The 25,473-nt window shown below is 38.9% G+C and overlaps 1 protein-coding gene across 1 annotated transcript; it reads left to right on the forward strand.

Annotated features, from left to right (window-relative positions):
* Nucleotides 1-24,531, forward strand: LOC117535791 (cholecystokinin receptor). Its single transcript, XM_034200349.1, has 6 exons — nt 1-448; nt 9,605-9,856; nt 13,412-13,673; nt 16,106-16,233; nt 17,115-17,213; nt 18,125-24,531. The coding sequence occupies exons 1-6, from the start codon at nt 286-288 to the stop codon at nt 18,664-18,666; spliced, it is 1,446 nt and encodes a 481-aa protein (XP_034056240.1). The 5' UTR covers nt 1-285; the 3' UTR covers nt 18,667-24,531.
* The last annotated feature ends 942 nt before the right edge of the window (nt 24,532-25,473 follow it).

Consider the following 25,473-nt stretch of genomic DNA (forward strand, 5'->3'; position numbering starts at 1 on the left):
TGCGCCGCGCTCCTCCTCTCTCCTGGTGCGCACCGATCCTTGATTTACACGCGTGATGCCAAGTGAGGAACATCTACAGCAAAACTGAAAAAATAACGACAAATAAGTATTTTGCAGGTTGTTGTTTGTTTTAGAGTTGGAAGGCGAAAACATTGCCTGTCTTCAGAAGGACTATGGATGCTGAGTAGTTTTATTTTACCACTTGAAAGGGTTAGACGATAATTGACAAACGCTTTGAGTCGAACTTAGCTTAACTTCTGAGACAATACTACTTTTTAAAAAAACATGGATCTCTATGCGCAAAATGAGACCTTCTCTACCCCAGAGTGCGTCGGACGGCAGGCTGATGCGCTGCAGAACGGAGCCGGTAACGGGAGCTTGGAGACATCAAACATCATCTGCAGCAACGTGTCCACACTCCCCACACCTCAGCGTGCGAGGCACAAAGGTGAGTGGACAAACACTCAACATTTTGTCATCTGGTGGTTGATCATAAAGTGTTACTACACGATCTATTGCCTTACTTGCATTCATGTGGTGATCAAAGGGAGACAAAAAAACAATTGTAGCTTTCATTAAAAATACTATCAGTTCAGAGTTAGGTTTATAATAAAGGTTTATGGCTAAACGGGCAAGATCTCTGAACTTAGTTTATAGAACATTTTAATCATCGATCAATTTTTATTTACTGGGATATAATACTGATGTGCTAATAGGATCTATTCTTTTTCAAAGTACAACTGTGTTAGGGTTTTTGCTTAAAGTTAAGGAACACAAATAGAAAATAAATAATGATATGGAAATAAGATCAATTATAATAAGATATAAGTTAAAATAAGATAATCCTTTATTTATTCCCAGAGTGGACATTTAGGTTCATAATGAAATAGGAGAGCAGAGAGAGAGAGAGAGAGAGAGTGTGTGTGTGTGTGTGTGTGTGTGTGTGTGATGTGTGTGTGTGAGAGAGGTCAGGAATTACATTCTGTGAATCACAGGGGATTGATTCATAAAAATAGTCTCATGGCTTCATATCTGGATGGTTGCGTGGTAGTGCAGCTACTCTACTGTATATTTAATACATGATTCCTTTCTATATGATGTCAGTTTTTCCAAGCACTTAATTGAAATTGACAGAATAATTATGTGTTTGTGCTATTGTTATCTATATGAAGACTTGACTTGTGAACAAGAAAGCACATTAAAGTGTGTCATCACTCATGCTATTTCCTCTCAGTCTCATCATCACCTGCTATATTGTAACTCATCATTGGCTGTGTTAATTTCTTAATGGCTGTTTGACAGCGTTTCCAATAGTTGATGAGGTGTGTGTGTGAGTTGCTTCACATCTTCTACACCTGTTAGCGATGAGTAATTTTGCGCACCCAGCCATGAATATAACATTACACTATGCTAAATCAGTACATTAATTATTACTGACTCACTGAGGGGAAGTGCAGGAGCATATAGTTCAATTAGGAGCTTAATCTATTTTTTATGTTGCACTATTATCTTACCCCCTTGAACTGCTTTCACCATCATTATTCACGCTGTCACTCCAGAGTTTGATTACCTCCCACCCCGTTCACTCCTTTCCATCTCGCTCTGTCCATCAATCTGAGGCTCTGTGTTTATGGAGCAGATTTAGTTGTGTTGCCACTTGGTCACCAAGGACCAGGGATGTGTCATGGACCATTTATAATCCTCCAGCAGTATATTCTGCAGGTTTTCATTCTCACCAAAGGGATCTCACAAATAAATTATTTCTCAAAGACACTTTTTTTTTTATCAGGGAAATTAGCTGGGGCTGATTAAAAATAATCAACATTAACCATTGGTGGGAGACAAATAGCAGTAGCTTGTGTTCGATGTAACCAAGTCATTGGGTACAAAAACCATTGGTAAGGTTTAGCAAAACATCTTGTTGGTTTGAAATGACTTCATCTTCATGGTTACATTAGTAATCACCTGTTCAAGGGTTCGGAACGAGTTTGGTCATTCTGTCAGTAAAGGAAACGTCTGGTCTTAAAATCTGACATTTGATTGACTTCTCCCTCCATTCATCCCGACCTCCTCCCCATGCAGGCAGATTTGATCACTCCTCAATAACGTCAACTGACTTACTCCTTTGCTCCCAAAAGAGTAATAATTACAAAAACCACAGAGGGCTTTGCTACATAAATGAAAACAGCAGTTTTAGGGCACTTGCTGACAGTGCTCACGTTTTATCTTGAGGGGAGTGCTAATAAAACATATGCATGTAATGTGTTTTTCTGTCTTCATTATATTTAAAACAGACCTTGCAAACTTCTATTTGTATACACAATTATGAATTGAGTCACTGTTTCGTAGGAGGTGCTTTGTGAAGTTGAAATAAATAACCCTAAATATTTCCTCAGGCTTTAAGACTAACATTTATTTTATGTAGAGTTTGAGAGACTCTTACAAGGACGGTCAAACACTTGGGTTCATACAGTATCTGTCTGAATTATATTCCTCACTTTCATGGATGCGCAGTACACTTTTAATTGCGCAACATGGGTGTACCCCAGAATGGTTAAATGATAGTTCTATGAAAAATTGTTTTAATACATCACTGCTTTCCGATAATTTCACTATACATCTCAAGGCAGTGAAATACACTCTCACTGTTGGAAGGAACATGCCACTCAACCATAAACACCTTTCAGAGTGTTTTCACGTTGCATGCAGCTCAGGTGTCATGTTTGATTTGAAACAGAAACCTACAGACTCTCTAAGTGCTTCATGGCAAAGGTTTGACACCTCCTGCAGTAGACTTGATAGATGTTATGGTGGATTTAAGTGAAGCCTGCCATGCCATGTTTACTGCACTAGACACACGGTGATGACATATTAATAGAGTCAATACAGATGCTGTCAAGGATACTGATGCTGATTGTAATGCTATTTATTTAACAATAGGAGGTCATTATTTTGGTGCTGCTGAGGATGATGATGATGAAGACAACAGGAGGGTTCAACATTCAATAACATTTTTGTTCAATCCTTCACACAAAACAGTTCATCTCTCACACAAATAGAATTTTTCAACACTCCACCGCTTTTTGTTTCCCTCTTCACTCCGCCCACTTCTCTTAGCCCTCCATCTCTCCTGTTTGTGTTTATTTCATTATCTCCATTGATCATTTCCATTCCTCAGAGCGGATGTGTTTAATTCATGGTTACACTGTGTGCAAAGCAACCAACCAACATGTTGTTTAATAGTCAGGCAGCCATGACCAGGGGCTCTGCGGCTCATGTCTGTCAGTCAACAGAAAGTGGTTTCATTCGATCAACTTTCCCAGGGTACGGTTGGCTTAGTGGCAAGGCAGAGATGACATTTACTATGCTGGATTAGCAACTGGCTGTGACATTTACCAATACCTCAGTCTTACGAGAGCAAAGTCGGCTTTTCCCTGATAGGTACAGCGACACGAGGGCCAACTGGGATAGAAAGAGACACGCACTGCATATGTATTAGGAGGGGAGTAAATCATAGTCAATATAATGTCTGACATACTGAATAAGAGAAGCAGATGAAAGCTTAAATAGTCATGGAATGAATGCAAACCCCATTATTAATTCAACCACCAGCTCGCCGCACATCTAATAATAGTGTGCCGTTATGGTTCCACTTAAAGTATTTTAATGTTATTGTTGGCACATAATCTGTTCACCAGCCGTTCATTTTCGACACTTATATTGCTGGTAAAATAACAGTTATTATGTGTTCAAATCGAGGTTACACGGGAGGTGGAAAAGTTTGCATCTGCACAACTGAACAAAAATATGTGTCATACAGTGTACTGTATGTACAGGAGTGTTGAATATCCCAGACATGCGATGTGTATGGGGGTAAACCAAATAGAGAAACATTGCAGAGGTATAAGGAGCAAGGAATGTATTCTTCAAAAATAATAATGGCACATAAAAAGCTGTTTTCTCAGATTTTTCTTTGATAACTGCAAGGGAGAAACCTCTGGAAATTACAACAAAATAATTGTTCAAGCTACCTGCACATCCCCTCTCGTCTGTAAACAGAGTTCAGACTGTGGTCCAGAGCCGATGGTGAGGGGTGAGCTGGCAGAAACAGCAGTGGGCAAAGTCATGAAGTAATGAGACTGAAATGACGGGGCAGGAATGGGAAAGAGCTGTGTTGGTTGGCTCTGAACTGGCAGGTCATCGACTAATATTAAAGTAATTACAGTTTATCAACTTGTTCAACACAACAATCTGCCTTCAGACCAATACATCTGATTTCCAGCTCCTTAACAGAAATAAATAGGCAATCATTTGCACCATTGTTTCAAGAATAAGGTGCCTTGTGTGCTCTCAAATTATAGAATATGAATAGAAAGCAACAACGAGCCCTCAATAAGACATTTGATATCGATTATGTTCAATATATTTCTGTCATGGGCCATGAGAGGAATTGTATTATTATTGAAGAGAACTGCAGTGTATTCGCTGGCTTCATTTTGCTTGTACGTTAAGAAGAGAGAAACTATGGATATCTGACTTCACAGTTAACTTAATAACGTATTTTTTTTATATATTAGCTTTTGATGTTTTTTTGGTTTCAGTTTTGTATTAAAACGTTGTGAATTCAAACAAATGAATTAACATCATAAAGTAACATGTAGCAACCCAACAGTGAGTGTGTAATATTTTCCTCATAATGGTATAACGTTAACACTCTGCCAGTTCTCACAGGTGGTGTAATATTTAAAGCTAATCACTGTAGGTGGAGTATTCATTATACCCCCCCCCCCCTGAGGAGCGCCACACGCAGCACAGCTGCAGACCAGCACAAATAGGAGACACCATCAGAGCCAGAGGGAAGCCAGTGAACCTGAGGGAAATATATAATAACTATCCACTGTTCAACAGCTAGTCACTAAATCTGATTGGCTGCTGTTTTGGTTGTGTGCAGTGTGTTCATTGTCACTGTTAAGCTGTCAACTACTGTCTCATTTTAAAAAGATGCAAAGGAGAGAGGTGGGGCCAAGTTGTTGGCTGTAACACCAAAACAATAATCCAAACAATTCTAAAACACTCCCACACCAATTATAATCTTAACCTGATGTAATATGTAATTATGTTTTTGTTGATCAAATTTAGTATTGCTAATCTGCATCTGCAAACAAAACTAGAAAGTAAATGTAAACAAGTAAACACATCCTTCTGAATCTTAGTACAGTAGAAGTATAAAGTAGCAGAAAAGTGTCCAACACTGACAGATCCTGGCTTTGATTTACACTCATAGATGAAAACTGTGACCATTTTATTTATTTCAGTACAATAGTATATATCTTTTTGAGAAACTGCAGACCTGTCTTTGTATATCATAACAATTCTACAGCCTTTAGGAAATAAGCTAATAATATCATGATGCGAACAGTCTTTTTGAACATGTCCATTTAGTGCTGTCCAATGAGGCTGTAGACTGGACACTACGTGCTTTTTTAGGACTTTATATAGCAGAAATAATAATATGTGCACTAATGAGCAAGGTGATCAAGTGAAATGCTTCTGATCTACACATACGTAGGAGCAGGTATTGTTAAATGCTGGCCTGAAGGAATGTGTAAATGTGCTGAGGGAGTTAACAGTGTTTCCTGCACAGCCAGCAAACACTAGAGAGAGAGAGAGAAATTAAGAAGTGTTGGTTACTCGCCCCTGCCAATCGTCCTTCTGCACGTTTTCATTATGCTCATGCAGATGAATGTGCACAAAACTAATCACCTTCAGCTCCTGCCATTAGCGAGCCCATTGTGGTTGAGAAAGCCTGATGTTCAGTCAGCACAACAGCACCCGCAATATTACAGGCTACTGCCTTTTATCTGCATAGAAGTGTGTGTGACAGATGGCGGGGCCTAATGTCATTAGATGGGAAGTGTGTGTGTGTGTGTGTGTGTGTGTGTGTGTGTGTGTGTGTGTGTGTGTGTGTGTGTGTGTGTGTGTGTGTGGTGTGTGTGTGTGTGTGTGGTGTGTGTGTGTGTGTGTGTGTGTGTGTGTGTGTGTGTGTGTGTGTGTGTGTGTGTGTGTGTGGTGTGTGAGAGAGAGAGAGAGAGAGATAGGAAGACGGATGACTTTTGATGATCGAGCTGAGAGTGGCTGCGTGGAGGCAAGAGAGTTAAATCAATTAAGTGACTTGCCATCAACCTGCGATTCATGAACATCTACTTTTGGAGACTCTACAAACCACAGTGAATGCTGCATTCTGGGAGAGCAGCGTTCCTGTGGAATAATAATGACTATTAAATGCTTTGAGGGTGAGGGGAAGGATTTCAATTCTAGCTGCTGGAGGTCAATGTGAGAAAAGCAGTCTAAATTGAGATATGATTCGGAGATATATAAATCATTACGGTTCAAAGGGGGATTAAGTGTGTCTCTTTAAATGATCATTTTATCATTAAAGAAGCTCAAGAAATTATCATAACTGACTGATATGGGAAAAAAGGCTCAATGGAGCTGTGGCTCTCGCAGTGCTGGAAAGACACCTTGGGTTGTTTTTATTTTATTTTATTAATGAGGAATATGCTGCCATGTTATGTCATGGCTAAATGCTGTCCTTTAATCATATACTTGTGATGTTCAGAGTCAGTGAGCTGTGATCGATATGACACTAAAAGAATAATCCTGAGGGTACTGATCAGCAAGAAAACATGAATCAATGATGTTGTTGTCAACGTATGGTTTTAAACAAGCAAAACGTTCAAAGGGCCTGTGTTCAAAACATTTTGACAAAAATGCCATCTGATGTGTCATATACGAAAGCTATGTGGCTGGCTTCGCTGCTACAGAACATATGCGTCTGCGTTTTCGAAACAATTCTACTTGAGAGCAAGAATAGAGGAAATAATTCAAGTAATAATGCAAACCACAAAAAAACTCTTGAGATGGAAAAAGGGTCAAGCTCAAGGAGAGATGCATGAAAGATAACAATTCACTTTAAAAATATCCCCATGAAACGGGTTTGCAGTGAGTCAACAGAAAAATGGAGCTAGCCAAACATTTGGTTAGTGTTGCAGGGAATATACCCTCTCTATACGTTTTGTATGTTTTTATATGCTCGCTGCGAGGGGGACCCAAGTTCCCATCAGCAAAAACACGTGGGTTTGCTATCCTAGCTCCAAAATGGTGGAATGAGCTCCCCATTGACATCAGGACAGCAGAAAGCTTACACACCTTCCGGCGCAGACTGAAAACTCATCTCTTTCGACTCCACCTCGAGCGATATAATTATTAACAAAGCACTTATATACTAATTAAGGACTGGCTTATCTACAGCCAGTTGAGTAGCACTTAAAATGTTTGGCTCTATGAAGCCTGATGTACTTATATGATTCTGTTTTCTTCAAGGTTGTGTCTTCCTGGTCGAATGTACTTATTGTAAGTCGCTTTGGATAAAAGCGTCAGCTAAATGCAATGTAATGTAATGTAATGTTATTTTAATGCGCCAGTGCCTTCGTGGGACTGTGCTGATATATTTTCAGAGGATTAAAGCTTGAGTGTGTTAGGTTGTCTCTACAACTATGTCAGTGATATTTGCATGTGAAGTGATTTGTGTCCTGCAGATGTGCACATGGGTGCGTTCAATACCCACGATAGAGACCCAGCAGGTGTTCAGGTAAAGATAACAGGGAAAGCAGAAAACATTCCAGTGAAGGTGACAATTGCTCAGTGCACAGACTGCAGGCTGCAGCATTTTGTATTTTAGTATGTTTGAAGGGGAACTATATTCATGTTGGTACACAAATTCTGTGGTGAAGAACAACATGTGCACACAAAACAAATCCAGAATTGGACTTTAATGATGATTTGACAGGATCTAGGCTTTGCTATCTGTCAGTCATACCTGGTTACACTAGTCTAGTGGGTCAATTATATGTGTAAATATGTTTATAACTAACTTATATTCTCTTTTATTCTCCACCCCACTCCAACAGATGTAACTTGACTTCAATACTGTCACTCTTGATTTAAAAAAAGCCCAGCTGGACTCATCAAGCTCACTTCCTCAATTTATTTATAGTTTAGCCATCATGAATCCAAAGTGTATTGCTCTCCACAAACATAAAAATGAATATTCCAAAAGCTTTCCATGGTGTTTTCTGATGGACAAAACTAATGTTTGTTGTCTAATGTTAATTTGCCGGGACTTCTTTCTGCGGATTGAGATGCCTGCACTTGGTCCTTTGATCTTCGTTAGCAATGGTCTGTTCTCCTTAGCTGCGGTCTGCTGGCAAAAACTACAGAACTCTGGAATGTCCAAATTGACCAATAAGAATCGAGTATTTAACCAAGCTGTGTAATAAGTATTATAACTAGAAAATGCATTTCATGCTGAAAATGCATACGAATGCTGTAAACTGTAAATTTTTTGCTGAATTTAGCTGAAAATGCAGAAAAAGCTGAATATGTTATTAGCTGAATGGTCGCTGCTTTTAGCTACAGAAACCAAGTAAGTGTGTCAATAGTATGAAGCTGCAGCGTCGGAGACGACACTTGTAGAACCAAGTGTCGTCTCCGACGCTGCAGCTTCATGCTACTCAAGTGTGTTGCTGAACTTAGCGGAGAAATGCAGAAAAATTAAAAATATTTGAATCAAAATGGTTACAGCTCAAATGCATTGCAAGGACTTTGTTGAAAACTTGAAAGTAAAATGTTAAACTGGAAGAGTAGGAAAAATAGTGAAGAAGCTTAATATTTAAAAGAAAAGGTATAAACAACAACATGTAGAGCCTCAATGTCCTGAAATAGCTGAATCATTTAATAGTTGAATGGTTTCTGTAGCTGAAAGTAGGCTGAAGGAGTTAGATATTAAATGTAAGTAGTGAATGAATGTGTATTAAGAAGAGAAAATAAAGTAAAAATTCTTTGAAAAGTAGCAGAATATTTTAACTGCAAACTTTTGAACTAAAACCATACTTCACCAATAATGTATAAAATATGTGGAACATGTTGAAGTCAATATGAAGTCTCCATCAGACAGAAAATAATAGGCTGAGACAGTCTGTTAAACTCCAGTCTGTGTGTTTGAGGTGACGACATTATCAAGTAATCAGTGAAAGGAGAGCCTTTCCATTGATCTGAATTTGGGAGTTATGGCATGTTGAAGAAAAAGGTTGAAGGCGAATTTCAAGCTCTCCTCCACTCTAGCTGTGACATCACGCACTCTAAGCCTTAACGAGCTGTGCAATACACACATGTTAAATTCTGAAGAAGGCCTCTTTACCAAGCTCCAAACTAAGTTAAATATCTCAAAAAGTGTAAACAATATCAGAAATCTGAATACAAGTTTAATAGCTGAATGTCTTGTGATCATTTTAAAGTTGGAATGAAGTCTGTAGCAGAAAGTTGCACAGCATTCACACTAATAAAAGAGGATTATAAAAAGAGACTAAAGCAGATAGTTGGTTCTAGTATTTTTAGTATAACACAGAAGTATTTCTATTGGTTCCAGGCCGTTGTAATCAATAACAACAGCGTGATTGTATTGATCCTCATGTAAATCAGATTTGGTGGTTCAGTAGGGAAAACACACTAACACCTTCTCTCCTCCTGTCTCTCTCTGTGCCAGGTGATGACCACACACTGCGGATCCTGCTCTACTCACTCATCTTTTTCCTGAGCGTGGTTGGCAACCTGCTGATTATTCTGGTGCTGACGGTCAATAAGCGCATGCGCACCGTGACCAACACCTTCCTGCTGTCGCTCGCTGTCAGTGACCTGATGATGGCCGTCTTCTGCATGCCCTTCACCCTCATCCCCAGCATCCTCAAGAACTTCATCTTTGGAGCTGCCATGTGCAAGATAGTGTCCTACCTAATGGGTGAGAGAAGGGAGGATTGTACTGTATATACTGTAAAAAGGCCCTATTATGCTTATTGGAGTGTCCCCTTTACTGTAGCTTATTCTATAGGTTTTTGTGCAAGTACTGTAAATGGTCTTCAAAGGCTCAAATCCCAAAGTTCCCTCCAGAAGGAGTGCCTCTCGCTCCCTCCCCCTGCTGCCTCCATTGGACTCCTTTGTTTACTTCAGCAACACAGTGAAATCGCTATGTGAAACTTGCACTTCTATTGGCTAGCACTCCAACACATTATACGTAATAGGCTAAGGGGCAGTAATTGGCAACAGGTGAGGGATATAGTTTTGTGTGTAAAGGAAATAAAATCTTGACTGAATCTCTGTGTCAAGATTCCTCCTGTGGAGTTAGGGTTTAGCCAATAAAGGAATATTTATGCACTGTCATATTGCAGTTGAGTGTGGCTTTTCCATTAGATGTTTCATAAGATGTAATTTATAGAGGAAGCCTAAATTATCCTGATACAGTATGTTGCCCAATAATATTTTTTCACTCTGCAAAAATAATAAGGGTCCCCCCTTATCAAAATTACACTTTTTTGATAAGGGTCCCCCCTTTTATAAAATTACACTTTTTTGATAAGGATCCCCCCTTGTAAAAAATGTAACTTTTTAACATTTATGTAGAAATGGTCTCTAGATCAATTGTATTGCACTGTTGCCACAGAGGGTTGTTTCAGATATAATTAGGCTTTTTATGTACAAACAAAAAGTGAAGGATCATGATCCCCCTTATTTAAAAAAATGTGCTTTGAAGGTTTAGAGAAGTCAACATGTATTCATTCACTATTCAGAATAATTACCATGACCAAATGTTTTGAACACATTTGTATTCAGTGTACAGGCAATAAAGAACAGACAGATGGCAGAGACCCATTACATTTAATAAAGAAAACCAACAGACATTTTCTTATAATCAGGACGTCCATGTTTTTTTTCAAAATTATGACTCTCCATGCACTTTTAAGTATGGGAATCCAACATTTCTTCTTGAAATATTTTCATGAATAACAACAACCATATGTCAAATTATTAGTATACACAGCCTTACAGATGCCAGACGGCTAATTGATATATAATATGCTTTAATGTTACTTTCATTTGACCTCAAATTGCATTGAAAATATGTCAACTGGCATCCTATAAAAAAGCGTAAGGGGGGGCTACACACTACAAAATTGACACCAACTATTGTACTCCTGAAATAAAACTCCATTAAGATGAAGCTACTGTATTGCTTTATTTTACTTGTAAACTTATTTGCAACCACCAGGAAACAAGCTGCAGTGGTTCCCAAAGTGGGGGGCGCAGATACATGACAGGGGGGGCGAGAGATCAGGAGGAACAATGGTCATTTAAAAAAAAGAAAAATCATAATTTGAAAAATTATTGATTCGAAAATAATATGATACAGTACTATTACACAGAGACCCAGAGTCTCTGTGTTTCATTAAAGCTTGGCTCTGTGTGTGTGTGGAACGAGCCATTTTGTGTGCATGCGAGCGAGAGAGAGAGAGCGCACCGGTACCGGAGATCGTAGTTGTTAGCTTCTGGTGCTAGCGAGCTACGCTAACGGAACAAAGTGGAGGAGAGTCCTCTCCTGTCAGACTGAGAGGCTCAGTGAACTAAAGGACTCTGAGTGTTTAGATAGTTAACTTTAGTCTAAGTTATCTCAGTGGGTCTCAAACGTTTTGGTCACCATTAATGTAAACAATTATTTCCGAGGCACAAGTTTATATGATCATTATAAAAAAAGGGAATAAATGAAAAACAGGTATGAAATACTATATGACTATATGAAAGTTTAAAAGGGTGATTTGTAAAATATCCATAAAGAAAAAGTAAATCTGTTTACAGTTCTGTTTCATATAGGTGTTGAGAGATGTATCCATAGATCTCTTAATTTTGCTCTCAAAGTGCACCAGATTGATGATTTTAACTTCAATATTTAAAAATACACACTGAGCCTGACTATTTGTGTTGGGGGGGCCCGACTTATTTTTTTCTCCAAAGGGGGGGCCTGACAGAAAAAGTTTGAGAACCACTGACTTAGGGAGTTAACAAGTTCACTGACCACCTGTCCACCACTTTACAAAAGTGGTATGTATAGATTACTATTGAAGAGTAACATTTTCATTATCTCCCCTGTTTGTGGGAGGTTCATGGGTGAGTTTGAGTAAGGAAAGGGTATTTCTCCTAGTCTGCATCAAGGAAAATATCCATTCTGGAAATGTCAGAGAAAAATAACATTTATATAACATAATAAAAAAATTAAAATAAACGTTTTGCCAACCCTGAAAGACAAGAAATCTGAGATTACATAGAACATATTGGATTAAACTAAAGTAAGAAGATGGCATGTTAATGTTGGAAAGATAACTATCGTGCATTGAGAAAAAGTGAACAAACCCAAAGGACTGACTGTTGGCTGATTGATCTTTGCTTCATTGGGATCTGGCTCGCGCATACACACACAGATAAACACACACACACACACACTCACACACACACACACACACACACACACACACACACTCACACACACTCACACACACACACACACACACACACACACACACACACACACACACACACACACACACCACACACACACACACACACACACACACACACACACAGTCTGTATTCTTGTTGAGAACATGGATAAAGAGTCATTTCCCGTCTTGTCCTGTCAGGAGGGATGTCCAATAATATCTGTGGCACAGGCCAACATGATTTCTCTTATCAAGACTCAGATAACCATCCCCGCCATACGTTATATTCATTTGCAGGCTCATCTCCACAGAGCACCACATTTTGTTCTCCGTTGTGATTGCAGATATTACATTCAAACATCAACAAACATGTTTTTCTGACTTTCATATTGCGGGCCCAAGCTCTGTTCTGAGCACAGAGCGGTAATCACTTTTCATTCATCAAAAGTAAAGATAGCTTGTATTTGTTTACTTACTTTTAAAGGTCCCCTATTATACTCTTTTTCATCAATATGTTATAGTTCTCAGTTATATACAAAACATATCTCTGAAGTGTTTGGCTCGAAATACCAAACAGATCATGCATTGTAGCATGCAATAAACCCCTCTGTTTCAGCCCTGTTTAAAAAGTGCTGATTCTATGTCTGTTACGTTAGATGAAAATAAGGAGCCACTCCCCACGCCCCTCTGAGAGATATTTGGTTAAAAATAACACAATGGTGCTCTAGGAGGAGATTCAGGTGATAAGGTGGCGGGGTTACCTTGGTTGGTTATTGGCTAATTGTTACACAAACCAAAAAAAACTTGACATCATAAAGTAGCCATCATAAAGTAGCCAAAATCTGATCAGCTCATTTTCAGACAGGTTTTTATATAACTGGATCAGGACAAAAAGAGAGAGTATCCTTTTTCCTGAAACGTTCAGAATCTCTTTACAGAGGGGAAACATATTTATGTATAAAAGACATGAAAAAGTGGATTTTGCACAATAGGTGACCTTTAAACAATCTGTTTTGTTTTGCTTACAGGAATATCTGTGAGCATCTCCACATTTAGCCTGGTTGCCATAGCTATCGAGCGCTACAGTGCCATCTGTAACCCTCTGAAGTCGAGGGTGTGGCAAACCCGCTCCCATGCCTATCGGGTGATCGCTGCGACCTGGGTGCTAGCCTTGGTCATCATGATCCCCTATCCAGTCATCAGCAACTTGGACTCTTTTCAGCGTGCTGACAACACCACTGCTCACCAGTGCCGCCCCAAGTGGCCCCTCGCTACCGCGGAGCAGGCCTGGTGAGTGTTCGGCCTGCAGATGATGTGTCCTTTAAACATCCCACTTCTGTAACATTGTCGTGTTTATATGTGAGCAGAAGTACAGAAGAGCTGTAAAGTCAGAGAGAACGGTATCATTAATGTCAGTCACAGCAGTTATCTAAGGTTTGCTAACATTAGCTAGCATTAGCCTCCAAAGTTACTACTTACAAATTAAATATACTGTTATATAAAAGAGATTTAAACAACTTATTTGGTTTTACTTTACTAGTTGTCCAGGGAGATACAGGGAGGTGTTGCATAAGGGATGACATATCATCTGCATATGTAAAATATTAAATGTTTTGGTTCTACACAATAAGGAATCAGAGAGGCAGCATCATTGATCCACTGGAAGGTCAAATAAGGCTGCGTGACAGATTTGTTTTAAAGGTTTATATTAAAGGTTCTTTTTACTGACAGTGTTTTGTCATCAGAAAATGTTTTTTCATCAACCAAATTCAAGGTCATTTTAATGCAGAACGTCATTACGTGAACAGAGAAGGCTGAAAAAGGAATTTTCCTCATGTTATTTGTTTTTGAATCCTAGCTTAAAATGATCCATAGCAGCAAAATGACCACTATAATGTGCATCCACCCACCATTGTCTTATAAAACCATGCACTGCTCAGCACATCTCATTGAGATATTAAAAAGTCAATACAAGAACAAATACAGATTAGTGAGCTCCCCCAAAACACACACACACACACACACACATACCATGTATACATCACTTCAGGGGGCATTACATTGACTTACATGCATTTCCTGGAGACTTATCCTAACCTTAACCATAACCAACACATGCCTAACCCTAACCCTTACCATTACCCTAATCCTAACCAAGTCTTCACCCTTGCCCTCATGGGGACCTCCAATTTGTCCCCATAAGGGAGGCGAGTCCCCACACGTGACTGTGTAAACAGATTTAGGTCCCCACAAGTATAGTAATGCTAGGCCACACACACACACACACACACACACACACACACACACACACACACACACACACACACACACACACACACACACACACACACACACACACACACACACACACACACACACTCAACTGGATCTTGTTATTATTTTATCTCTGCTTAAAAGTTGGTTATTTTCTTCATGGAGAACAGGTAATGAAACACTTTGTTGGGTTTATTAGTTTAACTAGAGATATGCACAAGCTATATTGATTTTTCTTTAAGCATCATCACTTACATTTCCATAGTAATCGGAAACACAACAGGACATAATATGCAACTTCACATGAAACTTCAAAGCTCAGATCATCCATAATGCTTGCCATCTGGACAATGTTCCGTTTTGTTTCATATAAACTGTTGATAATCTGTGTCTGAAATGTATTTTGTTTTGCTGTTGTGCGTCTGTGTGTGTGTGTACTTTCAACGAAGCAGGTTACCCTGAAACACCTCATTTACTTTCATGTTTGGACATCTTTTTTTAGCAGCTTTTAGTATCCGTCCACTGGGTGTTCTTTGTGGAAACATTAGAGCAGATGAGGAGAGCAGAAGGATGTTTTAATGAAAAATTAGGATGGAACAGGCTTTAGGGTTATTTCAGAGAACTGTGTGTTTTTGTGCACAGCTGAAACATTTTCAATTATGTCTTTATTTTAGCTTGGGTTTATACATTTGTGTATTAATGCCAGACCCAGTAAGTGTATCACCATACGATTTTGATCCACAGAGGATGACACAATTAGTCATTTTGATACATTTACAGCTTTTCTAACGGTCTCGCACAAATTCCAGAAGACTTACCATCTGGATAGAGAATGCTTTGTTTGATTGTAATTTATATAATTATTTTTGGGGCGCAATATATGCCTTTATTTGAAAGCAAAAGAGGAAGGAGAGAGAGAGAGAGAGAGTTTGAAAGCAAAAGAGGAAGGAGAGAGAGAGAGAGAGAAAAACCAAAGTCCCTGTTTAGGGTGTGGTCCATGAAAAAAATATTTGTACCTGGCTGTTACCCAAGATGCAACCTGGCTATTTTCGATCTAGACACACTGGAAATTAAATATTGTGCAATGCAATACAAAATATAAATGTGTTTTTTGTGAGAAAATTCTAAAGATAATAACACTGTAAATATATTGTAATTTAAAGTCTTACAAGCTTAGCAAGGTAAGCTTATTGAAAGCATATACTTGTGCTAAGTATTAGATTAATGAAAAGTTACATGTAATGTCGTTTCTGACATCAGGAAAACAGCCAATAGTTTTTCATCAAAATAGTTTGAAAAGTCTCTGAGGATTTTGGAAATATTATCTGAATATCCAATATTTTAATTTACAGATAGAGATTATACAGTTAGAGATTAAAGGGTAGAAAACTGTGGCTACATGAATGCCTGAATAATGCACATCTTAACCCCTCTCTTGTGTCTTTTAGGTACATTCTGCTGCTGCTTGTGCTGTTTGCAATCCCAGGGCTGGTGATGATTGTAGCCTATGGACTGATCTCCAGGGAACTTTACAGAGGCATCCAGTTTGAGATGGGCCACAAAAAAGAATCTACTGGTGAGTCCATGCACACTAAACGTAAAGACAACACACACAATTGTAGGGTACAGCTTAAATGAGGGCTATCAAGTTCACAGCGCTTCACAGTGTGCTATATGTGCAATATATATATACCGTTAATAACTGTGTAATTTATAACTGGCTGCTAATCCTTAGAACCGTTACAAGGTGTGTTTTTTTTTGCATTTTGTATCTTGTAAATTGTGTAACTTGCTGCAGTTAAATACCATCATACTATGTGCAATATGTGCCATATGTGCAATATATACATTACATTATATACATAAGCCATTAATAACTGTGTAATATATACCTGGCTGCTAAATTCTAAGAACTGTTACAGGATTTGTATTTTGGAAAGTATTTTTTCTTTTACTTTTCTTTTTTTATATTATATTTTTTACATTATATCATAACTTAGTACTTTTTTCTTAACATAAGTAACATTAAGCTGTCTGTGGCTCTTTCCTGCTGTAAAGATGCACATTTCCCCTGGGACTAATAAAGATATTCTGATTCTGATTCTGACAGGCAACAGGCAATGAATAACATTGACCCCAAAAATACAGCATTGAGTAAAAACAGCGAATGTTAAGACTCCAGAAGTATGACCTTATCTTTCAGCTAGGTGACTCGAAGACAAACGGGTAGTTGGGACAGAAAGATAGACAGACAGAAATTATAGACAAATGTAAACCTGTTAATTTGCATGCATGGATTCACAACCTAAAATGTTTTTGTTTCTCAAACCGAAATTACAACCAGTTATTGTCCTACATGTAGAGAGATGACTTAAAAAAAGAATGATGAGAAACATTTTCAACAAAGAAGTCAATCCATGTGAACTGATATGATGCCATGTGTTCACCCTTTCTCAGAGGAAAGAAAGGATGTAGAAGGACGGGAGCAGAAAGATTTTTCAAGCTGTTGGAAAATAAGACTTGGACTTCATAAAAATGCGAAGGTGACCCATGCAGGTACAGCACTCCGGTTATTTTCTCTACTACATTTTGTAATGAAAAAACAAAACAAATCACAGAACCAGCCAACTTGTTAATCCTTATCCTATCATTGGCAATATCTCAACACACTTGACGAAAACAAGGCACTGACAACAACACTCACAGCTTTCTTCTGACCTCTAAAGATTTATAGAGGAAATACAGTTTTTCTTAAAAAGCTGACGTTTTGATTGCAATGTAATTTATACATAATAGCAACCAGAAGATAATGTTTTTTTTCTATTCTTGTGAACGATGAGCATTTTATTTTAATCACAACAATTTCATTACTGCTACAATCATTGTAATGTGTGCAGGTTAAGTGGAACATAACCTTTTGTGAGCATATGAGAGTGTGTCTCGGGTGAAAGCAGCAGGGAGTGAATTTGCCGGTGCTTCATTAGAGGATGGATTGGCTGGCTGCTGCGGGCCTGGACATCACCATCTGTTTGGTCTCACAGAGGAAAAAAGGGGGATGAAGGATTAAGAATTTCTAAAAATAACCTTTTGGAAAATGTGAGAGTGGTTTATACCTTAATAGTTCTTGTGAGTACTTGCTTCCCTTGTGTATCTATTAAGCTGAGCAGCTGCTATTTGAAGAGCTGTGATTGACGTTAGACTAGCCATACATATGGGTGCATGTGTTATCACAGAGCCAGACTGTAGGACACACGGTTCCTCTGGTCAATTTCTAACAGGTGAGTATGTGGGTGGGAAAGGTCAGGTGATGGGAAAGGCGAAAAAGGGGTAATTGAAGGTGAGGGAGTGGCTGGATCTGGGAGTCTACCTAGTAAAGTAAAATAAATAGTTTGTACATACAATACAGAAGTGTATGTACTTGCTACATTCAGTTTAAACAACCTTTTTTGCTCTGCTCTCCCATACAGATGTGAAGAATGGACTGACCTCTGCTGTGTCCACCGGTAGTGATGATGGAGATGGTTGCTACGTTAATGTCGTCCAGAGGCCACCCTCTATGGAGATGTCCACCATGGCTACAACTGTCAGGGCAAACAAGGCCGAAAGACCACGCAGCAACACCTCTGAAGCCAAGCTGGAGGCCAAGAAGCGAGTCATCCGCATGCTGGTGGTCATTGTTGTCCTTTTCTTTATCTGCTGGATGCCGCTGTACTGTGTCAACACCTGGAAAGCGTTCGATGAAGTCTCGGCCACACATGCCCTCACAGGCGCTCCCATCGCTTTCATCCATTTGTTGGGTTACACTTCTGCCTGCGTCAACCCCATTATTTACTGCTTCATGAACACACGTTTCCGAAAAGCTCTGCTAGCCACGTTCTCGTGCTGCGCTGCACCTTGCCATCGCCGCCGCCGCCATGAGCTACGGGACAATGAGGAGGACGTTATGGCAACCGGGGCATCCATGTCAAAGTTTAGTTACACTACAGTCAGCAACATGGGAACCTGCTGAGGCAGATCGATGAAGCCACAATCCAGAGGAGACAGTTACTACGGCAACACAGCACCCTGCTTCCTGTGGGTTTAGGAGAATTCTGCGCTGAAGACATAACATGGAAAAAACAGGCCATATAGATATCATTATAGAAGCATCACTCATGAATGAGAGTAAAGTTATATATGTATATAAGTTACACAAAGATGATTTAATTAAACCCAGTCCAACCTACATAGCTATGTTTAAAAAAGCACAAAAAAATGGAGTACAGTTATGTCTTGTTGGACTGGACCAAGGCAAATGATTTGCTTAGATGTTTACGGTGGGACGTGTGAGAGTGTAGGTGTGTATGTGTGTGTGGTGGGCTGTATGATATGCTCTGGTGGCAGCTTGACAACTTGTAATGTGTGAAGCTATAAAAATAGGAAGGCATGGTGCTATGTCAATTTGATATAGTGTTTATGTATACTTTGCTGTTAGTTGTTTATGCGAGTTTATGATAGTAATGCAATTGCCTTGTTGACTAAGTGCCTGGTTCTAAATACTATGTTAAATCTGTCTACAGTTGATGAGTCTCACTCATCACTGGCACCATAACAGGCGGATTAAAACTTCGATGGTTGTGGAAGTTGAGTTTAAAGACTCAAAGTGAAAATCCTCATAGGAAGTCTTCTCTCCTAATGGGACCTGATATATCAGTGTGTTGTCAGCTAATGGTTCCACAGGTGAAGAAAATACTTGTATAGGTGGTATAAAGATCTAATATAGGCGGTGGTGATGCCTTGCGTAGTGGTTGTAATCTGTATGCTAGCCAACTTATTTGTAGTGCCGGTTTTGTGTGCTCCAATGTTAGTTAGTAATGTATGTCATTGCAGTTTTACATGGTAGCAAATATGAGAAAGTTGACTTGACTCTTGTTGACTTGAACTGTGTTTATTTTTCATGTGAGGGAATTTAGTTTGAGGGTAGTACATAATACCTACTGTATCACTTTGTGGAGAACGTTGAAATATTGGTCAGAGTACAAGAGAATATACTGGATAATGGTATTGAAAAAAATATTTAAAACAAATGAAAACTTTGATGAAGTCACCAGGAGCAGGCTCTGCGTTTTAGAAACAGTAAATGGTATTAATAGGATTGTATAAGTTACTATATTCATGCTGTATGACAGTATGAAAGGGGTTTTTTATATTAACAATGTTCACTGCAGCCTTACAGTAATTGAGGGTAAAGCCAGATAAGTTCATTGAGAATCCAGAAACGTGCAGTCCCTGTGAACAGCAGGCGCAGTCGACAAAATGGCAGCCAGGTTTCAGAGGTCTCTGTTCGTCGTGCCCTGTGTGGCGTGTCTGACTCTGTCTCCCCTGCTCACCTCACAGTAATTGTGTTACAACCCGAACCCTGCCAGGCTGAGTGCACCAAAGCACAATGCTGTCAGCCTCTCAACTACTAATAGATGAATGGCTTGCCTTACTGAGCATTTTTTTTTGTATATTCTAGATTGACCTTCAGCTTTTGTGGTTTATTGTGTGCACATTTCCCTTTGTGTTTAACATATACATCATAGTGAAGTATTTTTAGTAGACTCAACTACATAGAGACATACTCTAATCAGCCAAAACCTCAATCTGTATAATGTAAAACACAGCAGAATAAAGCTAATTGACAAACTTAGATAGAGACAATAACATATTAGCCTTCTGTGCTAATCATTTAATATCTGCAGTTCCTTCTCCTCTTGCTTTATACTGAGACAACTTTACCATCACATGTCTCCAGAGTGTCAAGCTTATGTCAAGTGATGAGTGACAGCCAGAACATAATATATACCTTCCCTTTGTCTCACTGTGCAGACCCAGGCCCGATCATCTTTAAACACAAGAGGCACTCATTCATTAGCTGATCTCATTGTCTCTGGGCTTGATGGGCCTGTGTTGAAAAGCCTTTGTATGAAGGGCTTATGAATCAAACTGTAAATATGAACCGACAGTGAAAACAAGTGAGATCTTTTGTGCTCTGTAATTTCTATGTTCTGTTCACAAAGTCCTCCTGTGAAATCAGAACATTTTAATTTGTCACAGTGATTGAAGTTCCCTTGCAGTAAAAAGGCAGACAGGAAGTTATTGTGTGTCTGCTACAGTAGTTGCTTTTCTAGGAAACACCGGCATTTGTTGTTGTTTATCAGTGACAGTTGGAAAGTATTTTTTATTTTTGCAGAGTGCCAGAAGAAGCTGATTTCCCTGCAGTGTCATAGAGGCTGTTAGACGTTATGACTTGCTCCGCAATCCTCACCACATCATCCAGTTGCCACAAACACACACACCTACAAAGAGTACTCCAGCTTGAACTGGTTATTATGCACTAGCTCCCGACCAATTACAGCATGTGCCAATAATTATTATTCCTACGGGCGCCATGGTTTAAAAACTGCAAAAGCTAAAACATTTTCTCTTGACAAAACACAGAGAATACCTGCCGATCACTGGAGCTTCCCTCACAAAGAGGTTTTGCATATTTTGGATCATATTTGTTTGCCTTTACAGCCCATAATCCTGCACTTATCAACAAAGAACAGCTGGTAGCTGTTTTCCTAAAATAACAATACTTTTTTTTTAAAACGGCTATTCCTTAGCTGCTCAGCCCCAAACAGCAAACAGACAAAGTTAGTGTTTATTTGGTGAACATAGAGGAGAATATAGGCGCTTAAGATATTTGCAGATATTTCCCTCAGGAGTTGATGGAGACCAAAACCAAGCTATGAGGAAAGCAAATATTGGACCAAAAGGTGACTACAAAAAGAACTCCCAATGAATGCTAATGTTGCTCTGTTTCTGCTCGATGTCTATAAGCCAGCTGCTTGCTGACATGTTACCCATATCAACTTTTTAAGATGATACTATATCAATGTTTTGCTCAAAACAATGATTACTGAAGATTTAAAGTTACGTTTGAAATACTACAGACATGTGAGCTATCGCAAAAGCTGGACAAATTAAAATGTGGTTTTGTTGGCCGACTATTATCAGGAATCCTTCTCACGTTCGCACGAGTAATCAATCATGTTCAGACAAGGTAGCCTTTATAAACTGACAAGCACTCGCTCTTGTTTGTGATTATTATGCACCTGCTGCAGTTTAAACTACCCTTTCCTCTTCACAAAGACTACATAAAGCTGTTATTGGTTATGTTGATTGATATTTGTCCCTTTACCACCCTGCTCTCTTCTCTGTTAGCTTCCTATCAACGGGCTTGAGGTTGGCATTTCTTAAATGTAGCTTTATGTGTTCCCATTTCCCAGTGTCTGTTAGGCTGTCAGGCGCTTTATTGGATTCTCTGAAGCTCTCACCACTGTTTGGATTTCAGAGTACCTTTATGAGCAAAGCTGCGCCTCCAAATAAAAGTGTAACCATTTGTTACAATAAATATTCCTTTGTTCTTTGACACAAGTGTCACTGACGAATGGAGTGGCTGCACTCTGGAGGAGAGCTGCTCATGGATGATAAGGGCGTCCACAGGTGTTGCAGAGAGAGCCTCATGGGACAGAAGTGTTGGAAGGGTCATAATTGATTAATGTGAGCAAAGCTGATATTTGAGGAGCACAATTGCTTAAATTGGCTGCACAGGCAGGTGTATTCAGGACACATCCACTCAGCAGTGGTAAAATGAGGAATGATGAAGTTTGGTCAGAATTGCAAATATCCCTCTGAACTGAATTGTTTGTTGGTATTGCGATCGTTGGTATTAGATACAGCGTGTTTCCATTTAACTGAAGGTTTTTGTTAATGAAGTTACTTTTGAAGAAGCAGATCTCTTCTCAGAGAAACTGGGATTACAACACACAGAGGCAATGTGACTTAATTTTCTGCTCAGGGCTCCATTACCCCTCTATATGTTTACATAGCAGAGTTTTTTGCTGCTTTATTTATTTTCTGAATGTTATAAATTGGACCTTTAAAGTTGTGTCCAGTGCAACCAGTAGACCAGAGGTACTGTAGGATTGATCCTAAAAAAAAGTGTGCTTATGGTATTTTGTTTTATAACATCATACAGTAATACTATTAATAATTATTATCAACTAAAAAAGAAAGCACTAAAAGTAGAAGGCCATTTTTCAAGATGGCCACAATATTAGCTTATAGAGCAGGACGTAGCTTTGTTAATATTGTACTTTTGTGGTGCATCATTTACAAACACATTTCCAATTATTCGAATTACCATAGCCACACAGTACATTTGGGGCCCAAAAAGTGTCTGGAGACCCAGGATAGTTTCCAGCTTTGCACGGAAGGTAAGCCAGCCGTGCTCTATGGAAATTAATTTTACACATTTATTTGTGAAATAAGAAGCTCAGTTCTGGAAAAACAAATGTTTAATTTTCCAATGTGTGCACCATAACACAATGCTGCCTTTTTATAAGCCTGTCAAAAAGGTCTTTGTTGATATCGAGTCCATGAGATGGGGAGAATTGACAGCTCTCATTCACATGTGCAGCAAGTTGCTCCGTGAGTTATGTTTTTTAATAAAGTCTTCAGGGTTGTATCTTAAGAAATATGTCTCATTCATTTCAGCCATCATGTCAATAAGAGTGAGAGCAGGAATAATATCGTGGAACATAATGCTGAAGATTTTAGATAGTGTCGTCTGGGTATTGTTTCATTAGTGAGGATGTTTACCGTCTCTGGGGCGGATTTAGGATTAGTGCAGCCTTCATCCTGTGAATGTCAGCGACAATATGTGGAGACACAAGTCTTGTTCAGCAACATGCAAATATATATTGTACCTGCTCAGCTGTATCCTTATTGATATACACAGTACAGTATAGTATCTTAATAGTACATAAATAAGGTGTTACAATATGAAACTAATTACTCTCTTGTATATTTGTGTGTTTTGCGAAGAGAAGACCTAATCTTGTGTTTCAGTGATCTGTCATGTTCCCAAAGCAGATTGATTAGGCCACAGGCTAACTTGGGATGAACATGGATGAAGGGTTAGAGAAGCATACAAGGGTGAATTTTAGATCTGCTTCAACGGCCACAGTTGCCAGGTCACCATTGCCTTAAGTGTGTTTTGAGTCTACTGTATGTGTATGTCTGTGTGTGTATGTGTGTATGTCCTTCATGCATTTACTGTGCGCATACATGAGTCACTGTTGTTTGAGGGGAAACGAGAGCTGGAGATGAATGCATTTGGCAGCCTTGTTTCCCCTTCCATGGAAAAGACATGAGCTCAGAGGGACAATTGTCCTTCCTGAAACAGTGACAACTTTGAGAAAACAATCTGTGGAAAAAAAGTAGATTTGGTTCTCTTGGCTACTGTCTGTTATCTTGACATGTGTTTTTGTGCTGCTATGACGCTAAAAAGGCCTTTAATGTTGACTTGTTCTTTGGAATGTGTAGTTTTCCATTCTGGTTTATGCTCTGGATGGAGGAGGTTCAACAGGTCTGCCTCCCTTATGACAGTGCAGATTCATTGCTATTATGACATTATTAGTTTTTTCTGACATAACAAACAGAAGGGATTTGCTATCTCTCGGTGTGAGGATCATCTGGATAGCATTTGTATATTCTAAGTACGGAAAAAGTGTGTGTGTGTGCGTTCGTCAACGTAGGAGCCAGCATTATAAAGTGGAGGCAAATGTTTTGCCATTTGTTACAAGTGATCTTAGATATTTAATGCTGGCTGCTGTATATCCCAAAAAAAATCAAACCGGTGATCCTCATGCCGGGCTGATGCACATTTAATCTTTTTCTGGTCTGTCTCTGTGTCTTTGTCTCTCTCAGGCACAGACACACAGTTATACATACATATTTACAACTGGGTGACTATCCATCTGGTAGGACTTTGCTTTTTTCTCTGTCCTGTTGTGTAATTCTAATAAAGTCTCTATGTAAAATATCTTCATGTTTTCTATGACATTCTCGTGGAAATGTCTTTCCCTGTGCATTGGATGCTTCTCATGCATTTGAAACAACTTTTTGCTTACCATTTAAGTGGGAACAACACATTCATTAGTCTTTATCTGTTTGTTTCAGCTCCTGTGAGCAGCAGAGCCATGCAGAAACTAGAAGGTGAAGTTCACAGGCTCATTACCTTGCTTAGTTGGTGGTTCTGCTAAAAGTGCTCTTAATATAATCAAAAATAAATGTAATGTTTGCATAAAGCTACTCTTTACAAAGCCCCATAAAGCTGTTCAAAGCACTTCATTCATTAGGGTGTTCATTCAAAGTAAAAAAAAATTGACTTTTTTTTTTGGTTGAAACATAAACGCATACTGTGTTAAGAAGCAACCAATTATTTTTCCCCTGATAAAGCTACATTGTAAACAACAAATTTGCCCGAGAGCCTGCCATTAATCTATCCCCTCTGCGACTGGAACATGGCAGAACAGTCACACAGGCATTGGTATATCCTTACACGTTTCCATAGAGCATGCTTAAAAAAACAATCCATTAATATATGTCTTAAACCTATGAACAATAATACAATTATTGTTTATTAATTATAATACATTTTCATATTTTAATGTTTTTTGTTATTTTGTATAACTATCATTAACAGCTCGAAAACTTGATATTGTGTACTACTAAAAAGCACATTAAAAAACATGTGCAAATTTAGATTGTGTCGTCTGGCTTGACCTTCAAGACACAATTCCCTTCCAGTCGACATCTATTGACAGCATTTTCATTTTCACAACACTGTGTGTGAAAATGTAAACTGAATATAATTAAGATGACAAGGTTTAATTAATTAATGACTATTGATGTAGGCCGTACTTACTATCAATACAGCAAAAGGACACTGCCTGGCTAATTG

The sequence above is a fragment of the Gymnodraco acuticeps genome, unplaced genomic scaffold, assembly GCF_902827175.1.
Source record: "Gymnodraco acuticeps unplaced genomic scaffold, fGymAcu1.1, whole genome shotgun sequence".
Lineage (NCBI taxonomy): Eukaryota > Metazoa > Chordata > Actinopteri > Perciformes > Bathydraconidae > Gymnodraco > Gymnodraco acuticeps.